Below are 16,695 nucleotides of genomic sequence, written 5' to 3' on the forward strand. Positions count from 1 at the left end.
ATTTATTTAAACGTTTACGTCAAAATAGATCGAACTAAATGAAACTAGCAAGTATATGGTAATTTGATGATAGAAATGATGCAGATAATAACTTTGTAGTATTTTGTTTGTCTATTTATGCAAATTACTCCTATGCCCTTTTCTAAAATAATTGAGCAGACAACCAACTTGGCTAATTAAGGGCAACCCAGCTCAGCTTGGGCCAAAGACGGGTCGGCATGACCCACTTGAAACCCTCAAAAACACGAGAATTTACATGAGATGTTAATTTTTGACTCCGTTAATAAAAATTATATGCAAATATGTATATACTTCCACTAGAAGTGTTTATAAAAGGTAGATTGAAAATAAAAATTTTAATTATTCGAAATAAATTAAAAAATTTATAAGTTTATGTGAATTTGTGACGCAATCATTTGTCACCCTTGAATTATTACGTAACCAGAATAATAAAGTATGGATCTGAAAATTAAAATAAAATTCATTTAACAGCTTGACTCGTCCCTCGCATGGCCATTTTTTAAAACATAAAATAATTTTAATAACTCACACGTTTGGCGCAGTTAGAGGTTTCAATCATAATGTGTGTAATATTCTATTATGTATACATCAATTGTTTTAACATTTAATCACAATCAGTAGTTGATAATATCTCATAATAATCAACCATTGAGTACTTCAAATATCAAATATATTTTTAAAACAATGATAATATCTCATTGTCTTGACATCCTATTAAATACTAAAGTAATTATACTTCAAGGTCCTTATAGATTATTCATAGGTCAATTTAAATAAAAATATAATATCTCCCTATTTTTTCTTTTTTCTTTTTCAAAATTAAGTAAATTTGCGTCAAGTCTTTATATATGTTGTTGCATTAAAACTTGATATATGGTTAATCAGCAGTTGTTTAATGTCTAAACGTGATCTTATGACATGTGGGAAAAATTATAACTAGTGTTTAGGATTCGAAGATGATCAGAACTTTTAAGTTATTGAATCTCAGACTATAGCTGTAAACTCTCGATCTTTTAAATCTTTTAATATATACAGAGAGAGTGCGTGTGTTCAATAACCACTCTTTTTGTAATAACAATGTAAGGTTTCCTTATGAAATTAGTACTTGGTATGTTATTTTGTTGATCATCAATATCCACTTATTAATTTTCACCTTTATTGTCACTTTGTGTATTGTGAAGACTAAGATAATATCAAATTATTTTATGATGTACAAATATATAGTAGCTAAATTCGTACTCCTTCCGTCTCATATTAGTTATCTACTTTACTAAATCAAGAAAACATTAATTATTTTTTCTTATATTACCCTTGCAGTTTTTTTTTATTTTAAAAAAAGTATTTATATTTGTTTGTAAAATTCTAAAAAATCTTTTAAGTGAATGATTAAAATTACTATATTTTTATTTATGATTTCTTAAATATGTATTTTTTTAAAAAAAAAAAATAAAACAAATATCAAGTATCAACGACTAGTTTTAGTTCAATTTGGGCCTATGCAAGATTGAATAGTAATGTTACCATAGGACAAGTGTTTGGGCCGTTTTGGTTGACCCAATATATGGACTTTAATATGCTTTATGTATTGAAAATTCTTAAAAATTATTTGAGTATTATCAAGAGTACATTCACATTTTTTACATGTATAAAAATATCAAATATATGTTTGAGACAACATTATGCAGATTTTGGAAGCATGAAAACAAATACTTCTTCAATTTCGTTTTAGTTGTACTTTTTGTATAGTTCTAATATATCAAAAAAAAATTAGTATAGAATACTGAATTAATGTAATCTAATTTAACTTTGAAAATTAGTCATATTGACATTTAAAAAAACACAATATAACAACTAAAAAGGGACGAAGGGAGTAATTCTTTTTGATGCATTAAGAGATAGATTTTTTTTAGAAAGGAAGATTGTGATCATCAGTAGCAAAAGAAGGAAAACAGAAATAAAATATCCCATATAATTATGCATAAAAATAGGGATTAAATTCACAAATGGATTCAATCTTAGGTGATTGTTATTTTTGAGTTTCAAAAGAAGGAAAATAAAAATTATATTTCCCATATAAATTATGAATAAATAGGAATTGAATTCTCAAAGGATATATAAAGGTATTTTTGGCAATCCAAAATAAAGGTATCTATCTATAAAGGTAATTAACACTGCAATATTAAGTGTACATGAAATTTTCTCTTTATTTTATGTGGGGTGCTTGATTAGTTTTGAAGTTTAGGAGAAAAAATGTTTTTGAAACTTATTATATATCTTAAACATATCGTAGACATCTTTTATGTCTATTAAAGCTTGGTATTAATTAATGATAAAAAGTTTAAAGTTAAATTATTTCAAAATATATGTCCATAAACTTCTCAACACATCCTTTTATTTGACGTTGTATACTAAATACAATAAATTTGATTCACATCATTGTAATCGATAAAATAAACAAGGACAATTAAAATTATAAAAAAAAAAACATTAAAAGGAAGGGAAAATTTGAAGATTAATTTTCTCCCCCACACATCCAATGAAGCAGTTACTCACTCCCTGTCTAGTGGTACTTCTATGATTAGCCTCTCGAGGTCATGTTTTTCTTTTAATTTTTTTTATATGAACGTGATGTTTGGATCAGGTTTTGTGTATTGTGATTAACTTTCGACATATTTATCATTTTTCATCGGTAATAAATATCGGATAACTCTTAACTCTGTTCATTAATACTAAAATAAAATGAGAACTTATTTGAAAAATGAGGTCATTAAACTTCCAAAATCAATAAATGAGGTCATAAATGGACATTATGAGAGTATCAAAAGGAGTTGTAAATCATATATATTGACATAATGAGTTCATAAATTTTCTACTCTTTTCCCTATCTTGTATATTCCTATCACAAAATATTTTTTTTTTAGAAATTCTATAATCAGTTCAATGTTAGATACCTAAATGACATGTTTTATTTTATTTAACTTAACTATTTAATAGAAGAAAATGTATCATTAGAATACTCTAAGTAGAAGTTGAGATATTCAATTAGAATATTTATAATTTGAATGTCTAACTAAAATATCATAATAAATTTAAAAAATTACTATTTATTAAGCTTTTCTTAATATGTTGATCAATTGGAAAGTATTCAGACAATTATCCAAACAGTTAAAGCTATCAAGTAGTATCTATTTAAAACTGTGATTTTTTCAAAAGATAAGTAAATAATATAAATTGAAGATATAATGGAAGAAAATTAAAACACACTCAATCTAAGCAATTTGCGAGCCACAAATTTACCATATCATAGGTGATTATAGGTTTTGGAACCTACTATTCTATCTGTCTCGAAATATTTTATTTTTTTCGTTAAATAGTTGTTTCAAAATATTTTTCATTTTCAAAAATTCAAAATAAAATTAAAAAACTGATTAAATTGTTTGGCATAGAATATCAAATCTCAAGTATTGTGATATTCCATAAGATAGTTATCCCACCATGTTATTTGAGACAACTTATTCAATCATTATAATACATATGATGAAATAATTTTCCTAATTAAACGCATAAGATAATACTCATAAATTTTTTTCGATATTATTATACCTTATTGTAGTGATATAATAAGTACTTTCTCATCTTTAACCAGAGGACTTAGGTTCAAGTCCTCTTAAATACAGAGTCACCTTTGTTAGGTAGTGTTTTACCCCTCAATGTGAGACTTTTCAAGATGAATTCAAATTTAGTCGAGCTGGAAACCAGACATCAAATGAAGAAAAAGAACGGTCACCGAACGAAGAAAAAAGAAATAAGTATACATACGAGACATCGAATGAAGAAAAAAGAAAGAAGTATACATACGAGACATCGAATGAAGAAAAAAGAAAGAAGTATAAAAACTACCTCTAAAGAATGGATATCGGACATCGAATGAAGAAATAAGAAAGAAATATATAAAATACCTCTAAACTCGGGGTAAATTATTAGTTACGTTCTTAAACTATTGACAACCTTAAAAACACTCATCCACTTGACTAAATAAACTTAGAATACACCATCGACTCATCTCCAATCTGTCATACGACATACCAAGTGGCTTCAAACTCTTATAGGAGCATGATATTCTTAATAAAAAGTCAAAATAAGTGTTGAAAACAATCATAAACTTGACATTTAAAAAAGTATTTCAATTAGGGTTATATTTAAGTTTGTTTAGTATTTTTAAAACTATTAATAATTTAAAAATGATATTAATAATTCACGTTAAATTTAAAAATATCTTAAAAAAAGAAGAGTATACCTATTCATGCCCCACTCACCCTCCCCTCTCCCTAAGTAGAGGCCCCCCTTATTATGGTGGGGACCTTATTGTAGTGAAGGGGTGAGAGAGGGCCACATTTTAGATCCATTTTTTCTCTTACACCAATTGTAGGACCATTTGTGGCAGTCAGTATGGTCCACTCAGAAAAAGTCACACTTTTCTTACCCCTACACGTGTCATCATCCCACTCACTCTTCCCTTATATACCTCTTCAACTTCAACCGTCTGATTCATCCTCCCATTTCCCACTACTCACACCTTTTTTCTTCTTCTTCTTTTCCGAAAAAAAAAAATGTCCAGTTTTCATGACCCAGATGATGATTGTGGCACCTCCGAGCTCAGTAACGGCGCTGCCGGAGATCTAAATGACCGGAAAATGGACGGTCATGCAGTTGCCGATGACAAAAAACTTGTGTTTTCCGCTATGAAAGAAGAACCGTTTGATTCCGATCATCATACTTTAGTTCCATCAATGCCTATGCCGGTAGCTACCGCCGCCCCTCCGCGGAGGTCCTCTACCAAGGACCGCCACACAAAAGTAGAAGGACGTGGACGGAGGATCCGAATACCTGCTACATGTGCAGCTCGGATCTTCCAATTGACCCGAGAACTAGGTCATAAGTCCGACGGAGAAACTGTTCGGTGGTTGCTTGAACATGCGGAGCAATCTATAATTGAAGCTACCGGAACCGGAACTGTACCGGCGATAGCAGTTTCTGTTAACGGTACTCTTAAGATACCGACGAGTTCCCCGGCGAGTAATCCAGAAATCGACGAGAACAATCCACAGAAACGTAGAAGGAAATCATCAAACTCAGAGTTCATTGATGTTGGGAGTTTGAATAGAAATGCTGCAAATGTTTCACAATTTGCTCCGGTAACAACCACGCCGGCAACAATAACCACCGCTCCACCGCCGGGATTAGTACCGATATGGGGTATGAGTAATGGTGGTACGATGGTACCATCCAATGCCATTTGGATGATACCAGCTACGGTCCCACCAGCTCAAGTAAACGTGACCAATAACAACAACAATAACAATAACGTCGTGCTGCAGTATCCTCAATTATGGACACCTGTATTTAATTTGGCCACGAGGCCAATACCATCATTCGTGACTGCACCAACCGTTGCGGCCACGAATAATACTAACGGTCCGCCAGCAATAATGATTGCAGGACCGTTATCAATGAATAATGGAGCAGCGACAACCACGGGGCCTAAAATTGGGTCGAACAAGTCTAGCATGGCTCCAGCTAGTTTAAGCTCTAGCACAGATAAAAATAACGATAAAAATGTTGTTAAACCTCATATGCTAAGAGATTTTTCACTTGAGATTTATGATAGAAAAGAGTTACAGCTTATGAGTCGAAGTGGAAATCATAAACAAGAAACTCAAGTTACATCTTCAGAACGTTCATAGATTCAAGTGATCGATCCTACGTCATAATTTATGAGTAGCAATATAAAGATAGAGGCAGAGTTTAGGCCAAATATGCTCAAAATACTCTTGTATGTACAAACTACTAGAGGACACTAGCTATTCACTTTTTATTTTGTTTCTTTTGCTTTTGTTAAACTAATGTTAATTAGAAGTTGAATGATGTGCAACTCTCTTAGAAAAATTACAAATAAATCATTGTATAATTTGTCAATGGAAACATTATCATCCTTCAGCTTTATTATAATCTAGTTAACTGTGTATTAGAGGACTAAAATTTTTGCATTATTTTAATTGTCATGTCTTTCAAGCCCTAAAGTTGAATTCATTGAAGTGGAAACCAAATTACTTCCAATTAACCTAACCTACTTAGTGCTTCACTACATTATATGTCACATAAGTGTCATTCTTGCACTTCACTAGGCATCAAAAGTTTGGTCTTTAATTTCTCACCCATGCTTACAAACATTTTCTGCAAAATATTACCATCTTCTGTGGACAATGAAAATAGAAAAAATAAGTTTTCTCGAAGTCAAGATATATTCTATACTGATTGTGTTGCTCCACTAGTGCTCATCTAACTCTCCCACATTATTTTTACCCTCGTAATATTTATCTAGATTATACGTAAAAAAATTTATCCGCCAGCTGGTAGCACAAACAATATTAATTAATAATCTTACTAGACAAACTTTTGACCATGATCTGTTTTTGGGAAATGAGAAAAATTATAAAGTGAGTTTCTGAAAAGACATTTTTTAAGTGAAGTGATTAGTGTTTAAAATTTAAAAAAAGTGTTGAAGACGTGCACGTGAGTATCGCACGTGTGAAAGTGGATTAGGACTTTGAGAAGAGTGGGGACCCGTTTGGGCTTTTTGATGGATCAGTTTTGGGTTTGCGTAGAGTGGTATACTTCCATTGGTGGTCGTGGTGTGGCCCACGGCCCACCTTGTCTAGTGGGTCAAAAATAGAAGCTTCTCGATACTCGACTTTTCATCTGATATTCGATATTCGACTAATTTAGATTTGAATTGAGAAAATTCGCTTTGAAAGGTAAAACGTTTCTTATTAAAAAATATTTTCATTATCAGGATTTAAGCTTAAAACGTCTGATTTTTTTTATCATTGCATTATAATCTTTGATGATTCCAAATCAATTTTCGTGATAGAATAAAGACTTTTGAGAAGAATATTCTGCTAAAAAGTATAATGTAGATGGGAAACAGGCTGTGTTTTTTTTCTTAACTAAGTGGTACATTTCTTACCTAATCACCCCAAGTTGATATAATATAGTGTAATTATCGAATACTTATATATACTAATGAAAAAAGTAAACACTTGTTTATCATGTTTGTTTTTCACTACTTGAAAATAAACAATTGCTATATTAGAGTTGTATTAAAAACTTTCAAAATTTAAAATCGTTGAGTGCGATTTTCAATAATTTATCATCTATAACAATTTATTATGCTTTAAAATTACGAATTTAAATTTAAAATATATACTCTTTTTTTTCCCTTGTTGATGAAATAAAGAAAACCATTTAGATTCATAAGTTAAATCGATGTAATATATGGAAGTATATTTTTAATATATTGTAGTTTATAGTATATTATCTCTATTTCTATTTTTTTATATAGATAACAAAATAAGATTGTCGAGCTTTATTTTATTAAAAAAAATAACTAAAGTCTAAACATGAAAAAAAAAAAAGTCTTATTAACGCAAATAGAGGTGGTGGGGCCAGGGGTCCAGAGATAAAGTGGGACCAGGCGCGTGCTTCAAGGACTGTAGGGCCCATTTCACCTAGCAGACCGCTCAAATTATATTTAATTGCGGAATCTTCCCAAATATTCATTATAATAAATTTTTAATTATGGTCTATACGTATATTACGTATAAACTTATATATCTTTACTTAATCATGTATTTTTTTCAATTTAATTTTTAAAGAAATTTTGTAAATATATTTATTTTTAAAATAACTTTAGATATGTAACGTTGTAGATACATTTTTGCATAGCTTTCGAACAAAGAAGATTGAAATTTAAAATAAAAATACATGTATTTCAAGCAAAAATAATTGAAATGAGACAAAAATAACTAGATTTTAGATAAAAATAATTGGAATTCAAGTAGAAATATATGAACTTTAGCCACTTTAGACATTTTGCTAGTAATCAAACTTCATCAATATTAAGACTTTAAACATGTCTGAATTTATTTCAAAATAGATGAATGTGCAAAAAGTTATACACTTAAAAAGGGTTGCGTGGTAGCTGATTCAGAGACAAAGTTGTATTAAATTCTACTCAAGTAATATTTCTTTCGTTTAAAAAAGAATGATATAGTTTGACTTTGAATAGTGTTTAATAAAAGAAATAAGACTTTTTAATCTTGTGGTTCTAAAATTAAAGTTATGTGAAATGTACCAAAATGTTCTTTAATCTTATGGTCTTAAATATTCCACGTGAAAAGTTAAAGTTAAAGTATTGCCAAAAAGGAAAATAATCATTCTTTTTTAAACAGACTAAGAAGAAAATAGGATCATTCTTTTTTAAACGAAGAGTGTATCACATTTTGATAGTTAGTTAGAACTTAGAAGGTAAGTTATTTACATATAAAATTAATATCGTGTTTAATTTGCAATTTAGAATTCCACATACAAACACATGTATAAACTTAGGATACACAAATAATACTCCATACAAATAACTAAACATAAATACATAAATTTTCCTATTATTAATATTTGTATAACTTTAACCAGCTATTCATCGTGTATATTTACACTTCGGCCATAAAGTGGTGGGTGGTAGCTATTGTGGTGGGCTCCTCAAGGTGTGAAGTGGTCCACTTGTAAAAGATAGATGGGCTCTACTTTGTGCCTTAAGACACGGTTGTTGGGCCACTCGACGGCTCAAATTGGATGGTAGGCCCATTTTGTCATTGTTGGACCACAACAAATAGGCCCATGCTAGGATAATATACGTACAATGCTGTGGGCCACGTGGGGTATGGGGAATTCTGTTGGGCCCATGAAAGTGGTCCCAGCATGTGTATGGCTCATGTCCTTGGCCCAACATGTACTTGACTTTATGATATTGTGGGGACGGCAAACTTTAAACGACCGTCAAACTAGTTCATGAAAATATGATCAATTCAGTTCCGTTAAACTAGTTCATGAGAATATGATCGCTTCAGTTAGTTTAAGTACGAGCTTGTCAATTATGACTCAATTCCTCCTCATTAGTCTAGTTTTTATTAAAAGATTTTAAATGTTTTTATTTGAGGTGTTATAACTTTTTATTAGGTTCACAATTGGTTCATATACAAATTTATATCTACCTCTAATTCACGAGATCGAGGAATACATTCAAACTCTCTTCGACATATATACATTAAAATTATATATATATATATAGATATTGAGCCCTCTTTTAATTTCTGTATGTTTACTTTTTCATATTTTTAAAATTTTTTAGTGAAAATTCTGACTTTGTTATAAATGAAACTAATTATTTAAAAAAGGAATAGAGTTAAAAATGTCCTTAAACTATTTGAAAGGAACAAAAATGCTTTCCGTTTATAGTTTGGCTCAACTATGCCCTTACCGTCAATACTTTCGTTCCAAACAGATGCAACCCAACAACCAATTTTATCATGATAATGTAAATACAAACAAGAATCTCATAATAAAAAAAGTGAATAACAGCAAAATCCTGCAGGCACACTTCTTAGGGAATCCTGCAGGCATACTTCTTAGGGGTCGTTTTGTATGGCGTATAAGAATACGGTTGAACATGATGTATTAGTAATGCTTGCATTAGTTATTCTAAGATTATTTCTTCTATCTCCCGTTCAATCTCGGGAGTCTTTTTACCATAAACTCTTCTATACTCAGAATCAACCACCCCTCTGAAGTAGTAGGCTCCTGGTTGAAGAATGCTGCCAGGCATTTCACACCAATAGTCATTTTTGATGCCAAACTCTCTTCTGGCCTCATAAAGTCCAACGAAAATGTCAAATTCGCGAGGAGTGTACTGCAAAAAAACGTTGTAATTTGAGTCGATGACAAAGGTTCAGTAAGATGGATTCTAAAAACACATTTGAATGCTACTGCAAACAAATCCAGCAACATGAAAATTTCCACATACCTCATATCTCTTTTGCAGCCTCTCTGCAACATTCATCATAGTTGCAATGTTTGACAAACTAAAAGGATGGTTGACCTTCGTTAAGTTTTAGCGAAAACATTGCTGCAGTTGACCCACTCCCATAGGAGAACATGATTACGCGCTGACCAGCCTGAGGTCAAAAACTGATTCAGAAACATTACACAAAAGTACGAAAAAGCATAAGACGAAAAGTTTTGAGTTGTATTTACCAATGTGTTATGCTTATTGTGAAGGAGGGATGCAAATGCAGCATAGAGAGACGCGGTGTACATGTTGCCAACTTGTTTTGGTATCAATGAAATAGGTTCCACCTTCTCAGCGTAAAATGGTTTAGCAACTTGTTGGTAGCAATTGATAGTGAACCTCATCAAGATTTGGTAGCTTTCATCACCAGTTAAGGAGTTCAAATGGGGCCAGGATTTGTCTAGCAGACTCGTCAATAGAGCTGAAAATGCAGAAATGAAGATGAATGTAGCCTGCTCACAAAGTATCAGTAATGATACTGAAATTGTAAAAAATGTCATGCAACAGGTTAGTTAAATCTTGTACTTGACCAATTTCTGTGAGAATGAAAACTTAAAGGTTAAAGGAATTACTGGATCTTCACTGTCAAGGATGGGCTTGTATATATCATAGACATGCGACATATAGCTAGCTCTGATCTTGCTTTCAAATACATGAGGCCCTTTGCATACATCTGTGAACAAAAGTTGTTGAATAAATGAACAAAAACAATGCTAAGGCTCAGGCATTTCATATATTGCTAAAATGTATACAGTTATAGAGAAGTAAAATGTAATTTAAAAGATCATTTGGAAGATATTATGAAATGATACTGTTACACCATTTAGGTACTCCATATTCAACGTCAAAATAGGATGTATTAGAAGGGAATATTTAATTCTTTAGTTTCTTAAATTGATTATTGAAGTACACAGTTTGGAGTATTTTAAAGGTATTTTGTTTAAAGAAAATGAAGATAAGTTCTTTCATTTCACAAATTTCAGCAATCACCCATTGAAATGATCTTTCTCATAAATACATCAGTTTATTATAGATGAGAAATGAATTTCAACCAAAGACTAGGTTGACTACTTTTACAATCATTTCACATACAGGTGAAGACAGAGGAGATGCACAACATTAGAACTCGTCAGGAACTGAAAAAAGAAAGAAAAAAGGCATAGGATCTACATCTACTACTCTGGAAAGAAACTACATGTAATAACAATCGAATCTGCCAGAGCACTAGTTATTCTTCTATGCGCTAACAATAACTTAAACAGCACGAGACGCCTACTATATGGCCTTACACCGTGCAACAAGGACCGTGTTTGGTGTCCTAGTGTCCGTTGACCAGCCCATTCTCCTGAGCCTTCTTTGCATAAAATCTTCTGTACTTGGAATCAACTTCTGTTAGGTAGTAGGTTCCTGGTGCAAGAAGGCTGCAATCCTTGCTGGTCACGAAGTCCTTGGCACCATATCTATACTCCATTAGTTTCAATATTTCGATGAATTTTTCAGGAGTGAACTGCACAAAATGTTATTGATATCAGTCAGGGTTGTGATGAAAAAAGAGGGATAGTAGTTCAATAAAATCAATGAAAGCTAACTTGGACATCTTATAGCTTAAATGAAGTCAGTGATGGAGTCTAAATCTACAACTGATCGTGAGATTCAGAATTTAGCATACCTCATGTCTCGATTCTAACTTCTCTGTGACATTCATCACGCTTGCAATGTTTGACAAACTAAAAGGATGTTGACCTTCATTAAACTTTAGCGAAAACATAGTTGCAGTCAATCCACTCCCATAGGAAAACATGATTACCCGCTGACCAGCCTGAGGTGACAAAATGATTCAGAAACCGGGAGAATTATTTAGGCAATGGCAGTGAAACAAGCAGTAAGGAACAAAAGAACAAAATTTGCCAATGTGTTGAGCAGTAAGGAACAATTCTTTTTCAAAGAAAGTAACTTGTATTTACCAATGTGTTGTGCTTATTGTGAAGGAGGGATGCAAAAGCAGCATAAAGAGATGCGGTGTACATGTTGCCAACTTGTTTTGGTATCAATGTGGTAGGTTGCACCTTCTCATCATAAAGTGGTTTAGCAAGTTGTTGGGATGCCTGCATGTGCATGAAAAAAAAAATCCATTTTCAGTTCAGTCGTAGGAGACATTAAGACTTCATTTTTCATCGCTTCCAACAATGTATAGAAAAAGAATTGCAGAAGTCGCTAGTGAAATAAGAAAAACATTTCAGGAAGAAGGTGAACCTTCTCAAGATCACGGCTCTGGTAGCTTTCATCACCGGTCAAGGATTCAAAGGGGGCCAGGATTTTTTTGGCAGACTCGTCAATAGAGCTGCAAATGCAGAAATGAGGATGATCAGTCCAAAGAATTACTTTAAACAAGAAAAAGACTTCTATCTAAGAGAAAATTAGTAACACACCTAGCATTCCTTAGAAAATCATTGAACAGCAATCGACTAAAGCTCTTCTGCACAAGCTGCATGATTCAAAAAAGATTTAGATAACTGTTTATATCCCTTTATTTGGAGAAATAGAAAACGGAAATTATAATATGTATGGGATTCTCATAAGCTACCTTGTTGTATGGTGAATGGAACACAAAGTAGGCTGCATCCGACATTGAAAATTGCTTGCCTTCCAATTTCTCATATCTAAAAGATGGAAGTAAAAGGTCATTAAATGAAGATACTTGAGAAACTTGTTTCCAAATACAAGGTTGCATCAACCGGAAACTCACTTGTTGCATAAACTCTTGTAGCAAGCATCAAGTGCCATTAGATAACAGGTTTGTGAAAGCTTACCATCAACCACCTGCAACAACAATTAACATCATAAAACAGAGCACAGATGGAAAATAAGCTTCAACAGTGATGATGCAGTAGGCATCAAGAATGACGCAAGGAACTAATAAGAGAAACTAAAATTCTACAGATTGCCATGCAATACACTGCTATCAGATATAATCTAAATCATGTTTTTATCCAATTTCTCTAAGAACAAATCATAAAGGTATCAGCAGCAAGTGGCAGCTTGCAAAAAATTCTCAGGTCTGTAAAATACCACTAACAACACCCCCTACTCTCAAAAAATCAAAATTAAATTTTACCCAAAACTTTGACAAAGTAGCATTTTGAAGCATTCATGTGAAATATGAAGATCAACAAGAGAAGCAGGGATTAAAGAAAATCACTGGATATTCACTGTCAAGGATGGGCTTGTAAAAATCATAGACATGGGACATATGGCTAGCTCTGATCTTGCTTTCAAATACTATAGGAGCATCAGGCCCAACAAGCATAGCAATGGCTGCAGCTCCTCCAGTAGGCCGAGCAGGCCCCTCCGCATAGACCTGTGAACAGAAGTTCTCAAATAAATGGATAAAATCATGCAAGGCTCAGGCACTGCAGTCTATGTATCAAGCAATAGACAAAACTCAAGTTGTAGAATGCATGAACATAATGATCATACCGCGCTATCCGTGCATACTACAAGACCATAGCGTCCATCCCATGAAGCACTCTCCACCCAATTTACACAGTTGAACAATGCAGCAGTTCCCCCATAACAGGCATTAGTTGAGTCAACTCCTTCAATGTCAGTATTTCCATGTTTCTGCTTGTTTCACATGGTAAAGCACAAGAATAAGTTTTGATGATAAACATAAGTGATAGCCAACAAAGTAAAGTTTTAGCAGTGAAGAGGAAAATCAAGAAAGACGAACGGGAACAATGATGCAACAAACATTTTTTTCCAAGGAAATGTCAAAGCAAATATTAAGCTCATTTTGGAGGAGTTACTTTGTGATAAAACAATAAACTAACTGGATAATACATTATCATTATACTTGTTTTCACCTAAGTGACAATTATATGTGTAACAAACAGCATCAGCGAAAAAGCCCATGTCTTTGATAATTTTATAATACTTGACTGCAACTAATATTATATTTTTGAGCTTATCAGCAGTACATCATGCAAAAGATAGTAGTTAAGTCTCACTTGTCCACATGTTTGAAAGCACCATAATTGACTCTTTACTAAACAGCATTCTTAGAAACAACAGCGAATACCTCAAATATTTCCATTAAGAATGTCTTGATGGATTTGCTCTTATCAATAACAGTTTCACTTCCAACCTCTAGCCGACCAATTTGCTTTGGATCAACAGAATACTTCTCCAGTAGGGAATTCACAGCTGTCAAACTGATGATGAAAAATTCAATGAGAAGAGACACAACAGTTTCTAATGAAATTTATCCCCAGTATTATAAAGTACTGAAACCAAATTGAGCCGTATCCAGAGCAATGAGGATTCACATTCTTATCCTCACTAGTTTGAAATTGATACGTAGTTGCTGCAGCTACTGAAGTAAATTGCATACCTCATTGATATAACATCTTCAACCTCAGTGCAAAAGCCCATGCAATCTTGTCCAAGACCAATTGTATACTTGCCTTTGCTTGCTCCATCATGAGCCTCCAATACTTCCTAAACATTGCATTTTTCATAGAAATTACCAGATCTATTCCCCTCGAATCTATAAACTTGTTTGAATATTACATTATATCAGAAAAATAGCTTCAAAGCACCTAAACCATGTAAAGGTGCATAGCTATACACAAAACATTAAACAATAAACATGCAAGTGCAATAAATTAAAAATCTATGATCTCATATTCATAAATCATGAGATCTTAAATGGAAATCCAACTTTCCAAGCAATTATTACTTTCTTTGTAGAAGTAAACTTAATAAATTTGAAGTAAAAAAACAATTTCTGACGGAAAATTAAAAGGAAACTTTACAGAAATACAAATCGCAATAACAAAAAGGCATTTGGTAATTATTAACATCGAGGAAATCATTATTCCGAAGAAGCTGATTTCGTTTTTCCTCAGCCAAAACTGTAGCACCTAAAATACAACTCAATCGTAGAATCTAGATACACATCTGCAAGTAAAGATATACGCATGTAGATGTATAAACGTATTTCACAAAATTTATTCGCAGAAATTTACCTGCTGAAGACAAGTAGGAGGAAAGTAAATCTCCATAGCGAGAATTCCAACATTCTTCGGTTGAGAAGCCATTTCCGATTTGTTTCAACTACAACTTGGAGCCAAAAAAATTGAACGGATCAAAAGTAGAAAACCTTAAATCAACCTGAACACCGACGACGTTTATTTCGTTCTCCGGCGAGGAGAATGTTCGAGAGGAAATCCTACAAGTTCGGGAAGAGGGAGAAAGAGAGTGATTCGAGAAAGAAATGAGTGAAGTTGTGTGTTGAGAGAGACCTTCGTATAACATTTATATACTACTCTTTCCAACCCTCAAATACAGACCAACATTTTTTTTTATTTCCGAATAAATACTACTCCCTGTTTTGAGAAAAATATTTTCTAAATCTTATTTAAATCAAAGAAATAATAATGGAAGAGGGTCCGAAAAATAATTTAATTTTGTGTGAAATTATTGTTACAATATTAAACTTTATAGATGATCTTTTACTCCTACACTATTTAATAATGTATTTTAAAAATATATATACGTGCTCATGTGAACACATTACTATTTATAATTATGTAATATTATTTATGTGCATGTGCACACATATATATATATTGTTGGTATCATTAAGGTTTCTTGTTCAATAATTATTCACTAGTCAATGATACTATTATAGTATACCAATACAGTATATATATTGATTCAATATTAATTAAGCGTAATTATGAACCTTAACGCATGTTACAAAAAACAATATATGATACTGATTTAATATAAGCTAAGCGAAATTATCAATCTTAATGCATGATACAAACACAATATATGATACTGAACTAAGCGAAATTATCAATCTTAATGCATGATACAAACACAATATATGATACTGATTCAGTATAAGCTAAGCGAAATTGATTGGAGAAATATAATGTGATTATTCAGTGGAATAAGTGATATATATTTGTAAGTATTTTACATTTGTAAGATATTTGCTTAGTTTTCACTTTATAAATTGTGAATTTGAGCCTATTAGTACTTGTTTTCTCATGTATTTGATGAAGTATTAATTCGAACCAAAATATAATTTGAAGACCAGAGAATGTAACATGTATTTACACCTTAAGGGCGCTTGATTATTGGTTAGAGTTATGCAGAGTTATTATGCAAGATTTAGCTATACATGTATTAGTTATGTAGGATTTAGTAGTGCGGGAATTAATTATGCAGGGTTTAGTTATGCAGGAATTAGCTATCTAGGTATTAGTTATGCAGGTTTTAGTTATGCGGGATGTAGTTTTGCAGAGTTTAGTTATGCTGAGTTTAGTTGTGTTAAGTTTAATTATGTGGTATTAGCTATGCGGATATTAGTCATGTAGGTATTATTTAGTTAGGTAGAGATTACAATACATAAATTATTAACTATTGAATATTAAACTTCTTGTTAAATATTAATATATATTATTTACAAAATAATTACACTTGCTAATAAAATGTGAAATATATTGAATAATATATAATGTTAATATTTGATTAGCATATGTACCATCAAAAAATATACAATCAATTTTTTAATATTAAAAAAATGTTTATATTTGCATAAATAAATAAAAAAATGTAAGTATATAAAAAAAAATTAAAAATAAGCTATATATAATAGGAGAACAATAAAATTTTCAATTAATATAATAACAGAAATG

At 31.9% G+C, this 16,695-nt stretch overlaps 3 protein-coding genes across 3 annotated transcripts; 1 reads left to right on the forward strand and 2 right to left on the reverse strand.

The window, feature by feature from the left end:
• Nucleotides 1-4,336: 4,336 nt before the first annotated feature.
• LOC107027012 (transcription factor TCP19-like) lies at nucleotides 4,337-6,024 on the forward strand. The gene has a single exon (XM_015228165.2). It carries the CDS (start codon nucleotides 4,632-4,634, stop codon nucleotides 5,763-5,765), a length of 1,134 nt encoding a protein of 377 aa, XP_015083651.1. The 5' UTR covers nucleotides 4,337-4,631; the 3' UTR covers nucleotides 5,766-6,024.
• A 3,589-nt stretch (nucleotides 6,025-9,613) lies between these two features.
• LOC107028636 (hydroxymethylglutaryl-CoA synthase-like) lies at nucleotides 9,614-10,608 on the reverse strand. The gene is made up of 5 exons (XM_027919337.1): nucleotides 10,558-10,608; nucleotides 10,171-10,437; nucleotides 10,016-10,091; nucleotides 9,941-9,963; nucleotides 9,614-9,826 (listed from the first exon to the last, which is right to left on the reverse strand). Exons 1-5 carry the CDS (start codon nucleotides 10,606-10,608, stop codon nucleotides 9,614-9,616), a joined length of 630 nt encoding a protein of 209 aa, XP_027775138.1.
• A 345-nt stretch (nucleotides 10,609-10,953) lies between these two features.
• Nucleotides 10,954-15,357, reverse strand: LOC107028634 (hydroxymethylglutaryl-CoA synthase). Its single transcript, XM_015229779.2, has 12 exons — nucleotides 15,013-15,357; nucleotides 14,376-14,482; nucleotides 14,064-14,196; nucleotides 13,463-13,606; nucleotides 13,185-13,343; nucleotides 12,732-12,805; nucleotides 12,570-12,645; nucleotides 12,415-12,470; nucleotides 12,239-12,326; nucleotides 11,950-12,090; nucleotides 11,655-11,804; nucleotides 10,954-11,492 (listed from the first exon to the last, which is right to left on the reverse strand). The coding sequence occupies exons 1-12, from the start codon at nucleotides 15,082-15,084 to the stop codon at nucleotides 11,304-11,306; spliced, it is 1,389 nt and encodes a 462-aa protein (XP_015085265.1). The 5' UTR covers nucleotides 15,085-15,357; the 3' UTR covers nucleotides 10,954-11,303.
• Nucleotides 15,358-16,695: the final 1,338 nt, after the last annotated feature.

The sequence above is a fragment of the Solanum pennellii genome, chromosome 8 (assembly GCF_001406875.1).
Source record: "Solanum pennellii chromosome 8, SPENNV200".
NCBI lineage: Eukaryota > Viridiplantae > Streptophyta > Magnoliopsida > Solanales > Solanaceae > Solanum > Solanum pennellii.

What these genes read in the sequence shown, in the direction of transcription:
- LOC107027012 (XM_015228165.2), top strand. Translation starts at nt 4,632, where the DNA reads ATGTCCAGTTTTCATGACCCAGATGATGATTGTGGCACCTCCGAGCTC.
- LOC107028636 (XM_027919337.1), bottom strand. Translation starts at nt 10,608, where the DNA reads ATGTCGCATGTCTATGATATATACAAGCCCATCCTTGACAGTGAAGAT. An exon ending in ACAATAAGCATAACACATTG is followed by an intron (nt 10,092 to 10,170) that starts GTAAATACAACT and finishes TTTTGACCTCAG; the next exon opens with GCTGGTCAGCGCGTAATCAT. An exon ending in GGCTGCAAAAGAGATATGAG is followed by an intron (nt 9,827 to 9,940) that starts GTATGTGGAAAT and finishes GTTTTTTTGCAG; the next exon opens with TACACTCCTCGCGAATTTGA.
- LOC107028634 (XM_015229779.2), bottom strand. Translation starts at nt 15,084, where the DNA reads ATGGCTTCTCAACCGAAGAATGTTGGAATTCTCGCTATGGAGATTTAC. An exon ending in CTCCTACTTGTCTTCAGCAG is followed by an intron (nt 14,483 to 15,012) that starts GTAAATTTCTGC and finishes TGCAATGTTTAG; the next exon opens with GAAGTATTGGAGGCTCATGA. An exon ending in TAGTATGCACGGATAGCGCG is followed by an intron (nt 13,344 to 13,462) that starts GTATGATCATTA and finishes TTCTGTTCACAG; the next exon opens with GTCTATGCGGAGGGGCCTGC.